This window comes from Zea mays, chromosome 10 (assembly GCF_902167145.1).
Source record: "Zea mays cultivar B73 chromosome 10, Zm-B73-REFERENCE-NAM-5.0, whole genome shotgun sequence".
In the NCBI taxonomy this organism is placed as follows: domain Eukaryota; kingdom Viridiplantae; phylum Streptophyta; class Magnoliopsida; order Poales; family Poaceae; genus Zea; species Zea mays.
Genome location: NC_050105.1, coordinates 113,013,561 through 113,025,283, shown reverse-complemented (window position 1 = coordinate 113,025,283; position 11,723 = coordinate 113,013,561). Strand labels below are relative to the sequence as shown.

Below are 11,723 nucleotides of genomic sequence, written 5' to 3'. Positions count from 1 at the left end.
TCGTCACTATTCATCGTTACTATTCATCGATTAGCCGATCACCCCAAATTTCAACTACTCATACATCATGCTGTCCAGTCCACCTAAGACCAGCCAGACCCATATTCCAGTCATACGAACTCCGGTGACTGTGATTTTCCTTCCAGTAGGGAACTTCCCATCTGGTCACCCATCCTAGGTTTCTCCAAGTTAAGCACACTTAACTTTGAGATTCCTTCGAACCAGGCTCCCAAACTCAGATTCCAATAATTCTCGTTTCTAAATTCTTATCAAACTATTCCCTATCCAACCATGTCATCCCTTAAGCATGGTCCATATTCCAGAAAACTCCCAAAATACTCTTGTCCCATATTCTGCCTATAACTCTCCTGTTCATACTAAGTCAGACGATTCATTCGTCACTATTCTCACCAACAGTGAACTTCACTGTGCTACACCACATACACCCAGCTATAAATACACCCAGCTACCCTCTCCCTCTCCACACACACTCAACACCCTCAGCCAAGGCAAACACCCCACTCACTCAGTTACTCTGCTCTACTGGCTACACGCATAGTGTCGCTTCGCCTCCAGTCCACCCTCCTGGTAAGCACCTCCGCTCCACCACTAGTAGTATCTCAACACCACATGACACATATTCTACTCAAGACTCTACCCATCCATGTATCGCTTTTCTGACCACTATACTAAATATTTGTTGGTATACTTGCTCGTTTGTATATTTGCTTGTTCATGTTGCATAGTTATCGGAGCGTTCGTGCCGTCTCGTGGAGGCCAGATCCGCAAGTCTACGCTACGCGGTGGAGCCAGAAGCCAGTTCCGCGAGCTCCCCTTCCCCCTTCGCCGAATAAGCACGGCAAGCTCACTGGATCCCTTTGATGCATAAATTACCTATGATTTTTCAACCACAACCCTCAGCCTGTTATTTTATGCATGATATGATTTTGATACAAGTTATTATGGTCACCCAGTCGCTTGCCGCAATCAATCCCTGATATATATGTTCTAAATGATTTGAGAACAGGTGTGAGTTTTCAAAAGAAAATTCTTTTCAAAATGTGTGTGATGAAGGGTTTTCACCCTTATCACCTTGTGAGTGGGATAATCAGGGACTCCCTGGTTTAGGGGAGGGCCTAAGGTGTTGGCTCAGCTGGTTTAGGCGTGAGCAGAAGGATTGTCCCCTCATATAAGGACCGGTTTGTCATCTTCACTACCTGTACTCTTTAATAGTACAACCACTCGAGACTGTGTGGGCAGTCACTCAATCTGAACTCGTGCGGTCCGACCCTAGGGTTATGAAGGCTGGGGAGCACCGGGAGGATAAGGAGGGGGAAAGTTTTGTCCGGTTTGGACATGGCGGTGGCCTGACTCCTTCCGGATAACCGTTAAGGTTAGGACGTGCGAGGAAAGAAAGAGATTCGGATTTGGATCTCATTGATCATGAGATCGCAGAGCCGGACTAGTGGGTAAAGTGTACACCTCTGCGCAGAGTTTGAAAACCTATTCGAATAGTCTGTGTCCACAGGAATGGACGAGTCTGGTATGGTATGGCAATTAATGTTTTGTTTTCCAAAAAAAGAGATGCTTTTGAAAAGTGGTTTTTAAAAGGTTCGGCGGTTGAGCCGTGAGCTATGGTGGACGGGAAGTCCAGTAACTGTTTTTGAAAAGGAAAACCAGTGGGAAACTGCTGAGATACCTGGATGGTTTAGTCCAGGGGATTTTGTTATAATACTGAAAAACTTCCTGCTCCTTTTGGAGAGGATGCGCTTTGCAAAAATACAAAATGTTTTTCAAAACAACTCTGCATAAAATATTGTTGTTTCTACAAAATATCCTGAGCTCCACATATTCCATGCATTATATCTGATTTCCCCATTCCGCGGGTGAAGGTGGGCTGCTGAGTACGTTTGTACTCACCCTTGCTTATTTGTTGTTTTTCAGAAAAAGGAGATCGGGTAAGAGTTACGACTGTTCCCAACCTTGCCTGTGGCTGTTGGACTGCTGAATTGCTTCACTGCGTATATCGGGCTGCTTCAGCCCCACTCTGATGATATGTCCCGAGTTGTGGACTAACTCTTAAAGTTGTTCGCCACCTTTATAGGTTTGTCTCGTTTAAGCAGATCTGGAATCATCTGATGTATAAATGTGTTTACTAACCTCCTGGGACTAGTAATTGTATCACATTTGAGTCCCAGAGAATCGGGACGCTTCAGTCCTTCACGCCACTATCTATCCACCCCTGGTCTACTGTTGGTTGTGCCTACATCATCGTCGTCGTCTTCCTCATCGTCGTTCAAAGGTTGGCAACTCGCTTGCTTTGCTTACTAGCTTGCTACAGTAATTGTCAAGCTTGTTTTAGTACTAGTAGCGGGATATATGGTTGTAGAAACTTTTCCCATTCTTGATTGCTTGCTTCAGTAGAAACTCTTGACATGCTTGCTTTATGCTTTCTACAGTAGTTGGTTTAATTACCAGTATGTAGCAAGAAGTTGATTTCCTTGTTGTTTGTAAACATGTACTAGACTTTGTGAAGATACGTTTTGTAGTTTGTCTAAGTATGCATGGTAATTGATGTCCCTTGAAGTTGGGAAATGTATGCTAAGTTTGCTTTCCCTCTCTAAACATGCCATGCACCCCTTTACCACCACCCTTTTGTGTGTTGTATAACCGTGATGTGTTGTTTATTCCATGTTCTTGCATCATTCAAGTTCATAACATTCTCATGATTACATGCATACATAGGATCATTTTAATGCCTACATTCATTTACATATTATATAGTGAAAATCCGGAGACCGGGCCCAAGGAGCTTGAAATCAAAGCCAATCCCATAGAGGAATTCATTGAAGCATTAGGCAAGCATCTAAGTATGTTTTATGATCCTAAATTTTGCAGTATTAATTTGATATTGTGTTATCTTATGAGATGCATGTGGTATATGTCTATATATTATGTAGCACCTACGTTTCTTGCATTTACCTTCATTTAATTTGTTACCTTGCACCTTGTTACTTGTTGGGTATAATTACGTTAAAACTTGACAATGGATTATTATGCTTAGAGTAGGCTTAGTCTCTCATACTTTGTGGGATGGGTCTTTTATAGGATAATCAACCACATCCTAAGTGAGTCCTTTTTAATATGTGGTAAACATAGATGTTGACAAAACTAATGCGATACTTGAGCGGGTTGTAAGGTCACGAGAATGGAGTCTCGATGGCATAAATCGCTTGAGTTGATTAAGGGGCATCTATTGTTGATGTTGGTTTGAGCAACCTTTTTGTACTACAACATATCCTTTTTGTGGGAACGATGAGCTAATTACCTTAGTTGATTCATTCCTATAGACATGGTCCTAGACATTTGAAATATAATTGTGCCTCATGGACTCTACCTCTATGTACCTACCAGTATAGGGTCTTTAGTTGCTCGTGTAGGGACTTTTGTATGTATATGACAGCAGAGCCATGTAGGTGATATTGCCGACTTCTCTAAAGGGATTGTTGATTAGAGCCTTATAGACTTAGTACTTTGATGCTCGCGTGGGGATTTTCAATTTTTAGGCGACAACAGAGTCGTATAGGTGGTATTGTTGCCCTTCTGGAGGAATCTTAAATCTAACCTAGTGCTATGTCCAAGTAGTTAGAGCAATGTGTGCAACACCTAGTACCCTTAGAGTGACGATCCGAGTCTAGGGTGAGAGAAGTAAGGGATGGCTAGAACTATTTATGACAAATCGGACTAGCCCATGTGATGTTGCAACATTGAGCCACGGATCCAAAATGTGTCTTGACAGGGAGGCACCTAAGAGAGTTTCAGTCAAGTGATTTATGACCTTTTACAGTCTTAGGCTTCCAAGTCAATTGCTAGTCCTTCTAGAAAAATTTAAGAAGAAATCAGTATAGTCACGTCACCTTTTTTATAACTTTCTATGAAATATTGATGTATAATCATTGATAGCCCCTCAACATCTCGGGTGTAGTGACGACCGAGGTGTTGAGAAAGACTTAATCATAAAGAAAAACTTTAAAACATGGAACTAGTGCAGTTGGTCGATGTTCCATAAATTAGATATCTTTGAGGAGTTGGCATGGGACTTGATTCTATCATCAAGTCTTTATCTATTGATTTGTGTTGGCACATAGCCATTAGTAGCCCTCCAACATCTTGGGTGTAGCATGATTGTCAAGGTGTTGAAAGGGGAAAAGGTTAATATAAAAGGAAACTAAAACATAAAAGCAACTTATATGTTCATGATATTGTCATCTTCAAGTTGTATTCAATAAGTACCAGGGTAAACAAACTTAGAGCCCAACCCGTAGGACGACTCAGTCCATGGGGAGATAGATACCATTCTTCTCCAAGATGTTTTCAACCACGTGATATTTGTAGGAAAATCCTAGTGGAATAGGTCATCGTCTTGGCATGATTGTATGTCCACTCCTTATTTATTTGATTGATTGCCAACATAGAATCCTCGAGAAATCGGATCCATCAAATGCCAATTGTAAAAGTTATCCTTATACTAAGTAGTAATGTCTTGTATCCTGCAATATTATTGAAAGCAAGAAAATGCCTCTATAATATGTATTTGAACTTTTCACCTTTGGGGTAATAGTTACTTTGGTCCTCTAGTAGTTCAGACAAATCTGAACCCGAACAAAAGTAGAATTAGGTTCAAATTTGAGTCCAGGTTGTAGTTGAGACTAGAGTTGCATCCAAGTCCAAGTCATAGATGGAGTTGAATTCAAATATGAGTCAGTTGAAGATGGGGTCAAAGTTGGAGTCGGAACCAAGTCTAGGAGAAGATGAAGTTGTACTTGAATACGAGTCCAAGTAGGAGATGGTATCGGAGTCCAAGTAGAAAATAAAGTTGGAGTCAAATCCGAGTTCAAGTAGGAGTCAAATCCTAATCTAAGGAGTAGAACCTAAGTCCACGTCGTAGATGAAACTAGAGTCAAATCTAGGTCCTAGTAGGAGTCGAATGTGAGTCGAAGTTGTAGTTGACTCCAAGTTTAAGTAGAAAACGATGTTGGAGTCGAATTTGAGTCCATAGTAGGAGTCAAATCTTAGTCCAAGTAGGAGTTGAAAGAGTCGAAGTCGTAGATGAAACTAGAGTCAAATCCAAGTCCTAGTAGGGGTCGAATCCTAGTCCAAGTAGGAGTCAAACTCTAGTCCAATTAGGAGTCAAATCCGAGTCCAAGCCGAAGACGAAGCTAGCTAATGTATCGACGACGAACCGCAAGGTGCCAAGGATGAACTCGTCTCCCAATGCGAGACTTCATGGTTGCCATCAACTCAAAGTTAATCTGTGATGTCCTCTAGCTGGCGTGCCAACTAGCGAGACATTAAATTTATGGGATAGATCACGAGATTGAAAGTTGAAGGTAAAGACACATGAGACATGAAAATTTATATATGTTTGGACTCTATCTAGGTTCAGACTCTATCTGGCTCTCGATGTGAGATAATATCTTAGTCCTATATGGGGTGGTGCTATATTACTTGATGAGACATGATCTCCTATGATCTACCTCTGAGGGGTCTCATACACCTCCTTTTATAGTCAGGAGTAGGGCAGTCACATCATAGATACCAAGTTGGTTATCTACTCGTGTGTATTTCTCATCCGCTATGATATGACTTATCTGTTAGACTCTTCACCTTATATCTTAGAATCTATTTTTATCTGTTAGGATTTCTACCTTATCTATTAGAAATTTGATCATATCTTCTATTTGAACAAGATCTTTGCAATGTTTTGTGCTTATAGAATCCCTATGGTAATAGACCTCTTTCTAGTTACTGTTACTGATTGTTAGCTTATAAAAATAAGATAACGGTACTCCAATCCATTTCATTCCCAAAACCAAAAAAATATGGGAAATAAAAAAGTGTAACCCATACCAAACTCCTAGACCCTTTCCTCCGGATTCGATTCATCCATTTTACCTTTGTTATACACTTATACCCTTTCCTCCTACTTTACGTTGGACGAGTTTAAAGTCGAGACCATTCAACAGAGCGTGCGATTGCAGCACCGCTCCAACGTCACATTATACAATCCAGATTCCTCGAGTTGCAGGCTGGCCAGCTGGAGGCGAAATTGTGAACCAACAAACAAAAATGCAGCAGCTCTATTGCTCTTGCATATTAAATAAAATGACTGTTTGTGGGAACTGCATCCCGTAATGGAACATCTCAGATCCGAAAATTAAACATGACCTCATGTTGAGTTGAGTTTGCTCTTCTACGATTATATAGAGAAAAACCTCGGTATCCTCAGCTCAGATTTCGTCTTTCTGAGGAAGTAATTCTTTTTCATCAGTCAAAAATTTCCATGGCATTATTTCCAGATAAGCACAATTGCACAAAACAGTCCGGCAGGGCAGCGCAGCGCTGGTGCATGAATTTATATGTCAAGCAGCAACCTCCTGGGGTCCTCGACAACATCCTTGATGCGCCGCAGGAAGAAGACAGCCTCTCTGCCATCGATCAACCTGTGGTCGTAAGTCAGCGCAAGGTACATCATTGGCCTCGCAAGGATGTCACCATTCACAACCACAGGGCGTTGCACAATGGAATGCATCCCCAGAATAGACGACTGCAATTCACATAGATCACATTTCAGATCAATAAACATCTACATGATACAAAATTGTGTTGCTACTGATAAATGTGCAGCAGTTACCTGTGGAGGGTTGATGATAGGTGTGCTGAGGAGGCTTCCATAGACACCACCGTTGGAGATGGTGAATGTTCCACCTGCCATGTCATCAATTGAGAGCGCCCCCTCAGTTGCTTTCTTTGCAAGGTTGTTTATCCCTTTCTCAATGTCAGCAAAGTTCATGGTATCAGCATCTCGGATAACAGGAACCACAAGGCCCTGAAAAATATTACAATTAGTGATATACATAGTAAATACTCTGACCACCCCAAACTATAGGCCATTTTGGCTTTTCTAGTTCTAGGTACAAGAAAGATGATACATCAGTCACCAGAGTAGCAAGTAAGCAATATGGTACCTTGGAAGTGCCAACAGCAACACTGATGTCTACGTAGTCTCTGTATATGATGTCATCACCATCAATGACAGCATTGACAATTGGCTGGTTTTGAAGTGCAGAAACAGCAGCCTACCAAAACAAATATAATTAGCCAGCCACATAAAAGTATGGTGCAAAAGCTTTGCAACGCCTAAGACTGGCAAATACCTTGACAAAGCAAGACATAAGACCCAATTTTACACCATGCTTTGTGACAAATTCATCTTTATAATCAGAACGAAGCTTCATCAAATTGGTCCTGCATAATAAATCATAAGATACAGCGATAAGATAAGGAAAATACACCACTACAACCTTCAAGGGATCGTAATGGCATGGCAAAAGATAATTATTTAAGTTCACATCTAAAAGAACATAAATAAGTTGAACCGCATAATGATACACCAGATATTTGCACAATAGATGACTGGATTATTGTCAGTGTTACTGAATAAATAAACCAACTTCTATAAGCATATACATATAGACGATAATCACGTATTTTCATCTAAAGTAGGTTAACACATGTTTGTTTACTGTCAGGATGATAGGCAAGGATAAGCAATCAATATGTTGCCATGTAGCTCAACAGATTACATTCTTTATTGCCTGAATACAGCCCACATCTATAAACTGCCCAAAAACAGAAGCAGGTGCCACCATTTTATACAGTTGCAATGATGACAATAGCAAAATTATAAAATAAACAGACAGAAATCTACTGTAGCGATCTACTAGAAAAAAAATGCTTGAGAACACTTACATGTCAACTTCATTAAATGTACTCAGCATTGCAAAGGTGTTCTGAGAATCCTTAAGACGGTTTGCAATACGCTTCCTGAGCCTTGGCATTGGCACCTGCAATATCATGGTAAAATATGTGCATATCCTTCAACAGCATCTGAACTCTGTAAATGGATAGTATCGGCCTTACCCGCCGCTCTCGTTCTTTTGGAGGGAGCTGTGGTTCTGAAGGGGATGTTTTTGATGGTGCAGTTGGCTTTGGTGCTTGCATCTTGGGAGGATCTACTTTTGGGGCTTTTTCCTCTACCTTTGGTTTATCTTCAACTTTTGGTGGAGATGATTCTTTTGAAGTTGCTTCCTCTGATGGAGCAACATGTGTTTCAGCAGGTTGAGCAGACTTGGATATGATTGCAACTTTAGTGCCTGGAGTAACTGTGTCGCCTTCACTAGCAATGAGCTGTAAACAACAGTCAGAAATAGCGACACTCAGTATGTGAACAGCTGCTGATCTTGTTATGAACAGGTAAGCATGGTATCAAGTGTGTATTCTTGACATCTGCACAGTAAAAGTAAAGTATAGCCATGAAAGCAGACTGGATGGTAGAAAGAGCAGAACAATTTACCTTTTCAATAACACCAGCCTCAGGACTTGCGACATCTATAGTGACCTGGAGCAAAAGGAAGGAAAAGTCATGTGGTTATGGCCACTAGCAGATATGAAGTTACGCTAATGTTCAAACAGAAACCACCAATACCTTATCAGTTTCAATCTGCGCTATAGGTTCATCAGCCTCGACTCTGTCTCCAGGTTCTGTTAAAAAAAAGGAAATGTTATCACAGGGAGAGGGGGTGGAGGGGAGAGAGAGAGCATACTCTTTAAGAAGTTAGCAAGAGTTCCATCAGTTACAGATTCACCCATGAAGGGCACAACAGCCTCAAACTTGTCTCCTATATAGAATGAAAAATAGAACTTAATAAAGCCATAAGAAGGAACACATTTGTTAAAACTATCTGCCCCAAAAGGCTATTGTGGCTTACCGTTGTCTGAAGCAAATGACCTACTCCAAACTTGGTATGGAGAGGGATTAGGTAAGTAATAGCATCTTCTACAAAATTCAATTGCAATAATGTAATACATAAATGTCTAAAAATGGAAAGAGAAAATATTTGATTATTTGGCATGAGGTCAGTAATGGCATCCATATTCATCAACTAGAGCATGCTATCTGATAATTACCTCGGCAGATTTGAGCATTCAGATGTAGCAGAAACCAAAGCTGAGAAGAACACATGTATTATAGTCAATAGTTGAAATAAAATACTAAAAACAGGGCTAGTCAAAGTAACAACCTGAAAGTTGACTGTTGTAGCTTCTGACATGTGCATAACTCCTTAGGAGGCCTAGTGTCTGCAGGAAAATCAGAAGTACAACAGTGAGGACTGAGGAAGAGAATTGAAGTGAAGGATTGCCAAAATTATAGAAGCTTATACTCTGTGTATCATTTGTGCATTAGCATTGCTACAAACATGAAATGGAATAGAAATTCTGAGATTTCACATAACCAAGAAGACTTGGTGAACTATTTTCAAATGAACTGTAAATCAGTAATAGCAATTTGAGCCTATTTGATCCTCATCCAATCTATGGGCCCGATTAATTTCAGCCACAACTTAGCATAGTTTGCAGCATCTAAGGTCAGACAATTTGAGTCTGTTCGGTTTCAGCCACATTATGGCAAGATTCACTTCTACCAAGCTAGGTTTTACGTCCCAACGCCTCAGAAAAAATATAGCAAAATTCTTGTAGGCTTGCCAAGGTGTGGAAAAGATTTTAAGCACCTAACAGCCTAACCTTCAGCAAGTTTGGCAAAACATTGTGGCAAATGGTAGCAAAGTCCATAGCCACACCCTGTGCCAAAACTTTCCTATGGTGTGGTTAATGATTTGCAAGACACACCTCACGCCAGGGTTGGCTACTGGTTGATAGTATGACAGATGGGGTCTGGAGCTGAAGGTTGGCTACAAGTTGATAATATGACAGTTGGGGTCTTTTTTTTTGAACAAACGCAGGAGAGCTGTGTGTCATTATATTAAGAAAAAAAAACATAGGAGAAACAAGACTTGTCAACCCCTAATACAAAGGCCCCTAGGCCGAGACCCCCCTGACATTAACACAACAGGGGTCTGGAGCTGAAAATTCTTTGGCACGCCAGAACAGCAGCACGAACCAAAGAGCTACTACAAAAAGGTGTATTAAAATTTGCCAAACTAAGGCACCAAACCAAACATGCACACTGTTATTGGTACAACTAAGCACTGCTAGATATAATGGAGACCATTGCTGCTATATTTTGTGTCAGTTGGAAATGTTGCTGACTGCTCAATTTCTTATATTTACAGAATATGGTCTGCAAAGCAGAAGAATATAAATTCCTCTCCCATCACAAGCTTGCAAGGCACTCCCCTTTATACTTCAAAGTCTGACTCACCCTCTGGACCATCCAGCATGCACGAAATCTCAGTCCCACTCCTCCACTCTCCATCAACCACTGCATCCTTGCTTCTTATGATTGAATTGGGATGCAACACGAGTTACTCTTAATTTAATTGATAGATAGAAAACATTCAGCAGTTGAATAGCAACAAGGAATAGAATTGGCTGACAAAATCATGTGCGATAGTCTTCATATCAGAAAAAGGTAGCAGACAAATTCTAATTAGGTCCCTAGACTCCTTTAAATGTCTGATAAACATTACTTGACATCCATCTGGAGTTCCTACCTCATAATCCTTGGTGAGTAAACTGCAATAAAAATTTACATGGAATGGGCAGCAATAGCAAAGAGAAGCTGATACAGGCCTAATCTGTGCAAGGCGTACCAAACAATTATCCTAGAGGAGGCGAGCTTGGTGCACCAAGCACCAACGTACAGACCATTCTCAAGTATCAATGCCCTGGTCGCAAACCCCCTAGCCAACACTAGGGTAGCAGATTATTCTCCAGATCAACACTAGGGTAGCAGATTATTCTCCAGACGCAGCCACAGACCGCGACGAACTCCTCCAAGGGGGATCACAGCCATCGGACAGGGCCGCTGCGTCAGACCACCTCGCTAACCCTAAATCAGCTGGCTGCCCGCAACAAAGGGGGAACAAAAGCTAGCCGCAGACGTACATGCATCGGAGAGAGAAAAGAGAGGTAGGGCATTACGGCGCCGGCGCGGCGGCGGAGGAGGCCCGAGGCGACGCGGGACGCCATTCGCCGGAGTCCTCACGGCGGCGGCGGCGGCTTGTGGGGGAGGAAGGGGCAGTGCACCACGGATTCGATTCGGACCCTTTTCTGTAGTTCCCCAATGCAATGTCCCTCTGACTTGCGGAAGGGGGCGGTGTAGTGTCGCGTGCAATTATGGGATCTGGAACTGGAAGGAATGGAATGGGGGCGGCCCGCGGGCCACGGGCGCCCTCTGGTCGCTTCGCGTTCTCCGGTCCGGTGCTGATCCCTCCCAGTCTCCCACACCCACCAGTGTGCCAACCCCTCGGGCCTCGCACCGCGTTCCACTGCACTGCACTGCAGTGCACTGTGACACGCAGCAGCTTCCTTGGTTCCGTTAATTCTGACAGTTGTTCGTGTCTGAGCTCGTTGCCCTGTGGACAATTTTTCGGAGCTTTGTTCCATTAATTTTGTTTTAATAATAATGTGGTGGAGGAAGGTGTTTTATGAACCTTTGTTGCAGGTCTTCGTCTATTTCGTAGTCTGAGCACGTTATGAAAAAACGAACTAATCTCAAGAGAGAGCTACTGTTAGGGAAATGCTCCTGCTGCTAAAGGTCCTCAAAATTAATTGATACTTACGGCTTTTCACAATTTATCTCAGAAGTAATTAACTTATGTTTTACCGAAGGGTGTCAACACAGGTGAGAAGAGAAGCGG

At 42.0% G+C, this 11,723-nt stretch overlaps 1 protein-coding gene across 5 annotated transcripts; it reads right to left on the bottom strand.

Annotated features, from left to right (window-relative positions):
- Window positions 1-6,112: 6,112 nt before the first annotated feature.
- On the bottom strand, window positions 6,113-11,439 carry LOC100280624 (dihydrolipoyllysine-residue succinyltransferase component of 2-oxoglutarate dehydrogenase complex). Of its 5 annotated transcripts, none has more exons than XM_008663648.3 (13): window positions 11,005-11,439; window positions 9,144-9,201; window positions 9,031-9,070; window positions 8,832-8,896; window positions 8,667-8,741; window positions 8,549-8,604; window positions 8,417-8,461; window positions 7,984-8,250; window positions 7,813-7,907; window positions 7,218-7,308; window positions 7,029-7,139; window positions 6,695-6,889; window positions 6,113-6,607 (listed from the first exon to the last, which is right to left on the bottom strand). In XM_008663648.3, the coding sequence occupies exons 1-13, from the start codon at window positions 11,050-11,052 to the stop codon at window positions 6,416-6,418; spliced, it is 1,338 nt and encodes a 445-aa protein (XP_008661870.1). In that variant the 5' UTR covers window positions 11,053-11,439; the 3' UTR covers window positions 6,113-6,415.
- Window positions 11,440-11,723: the final 284 nt, after the last annotated feature.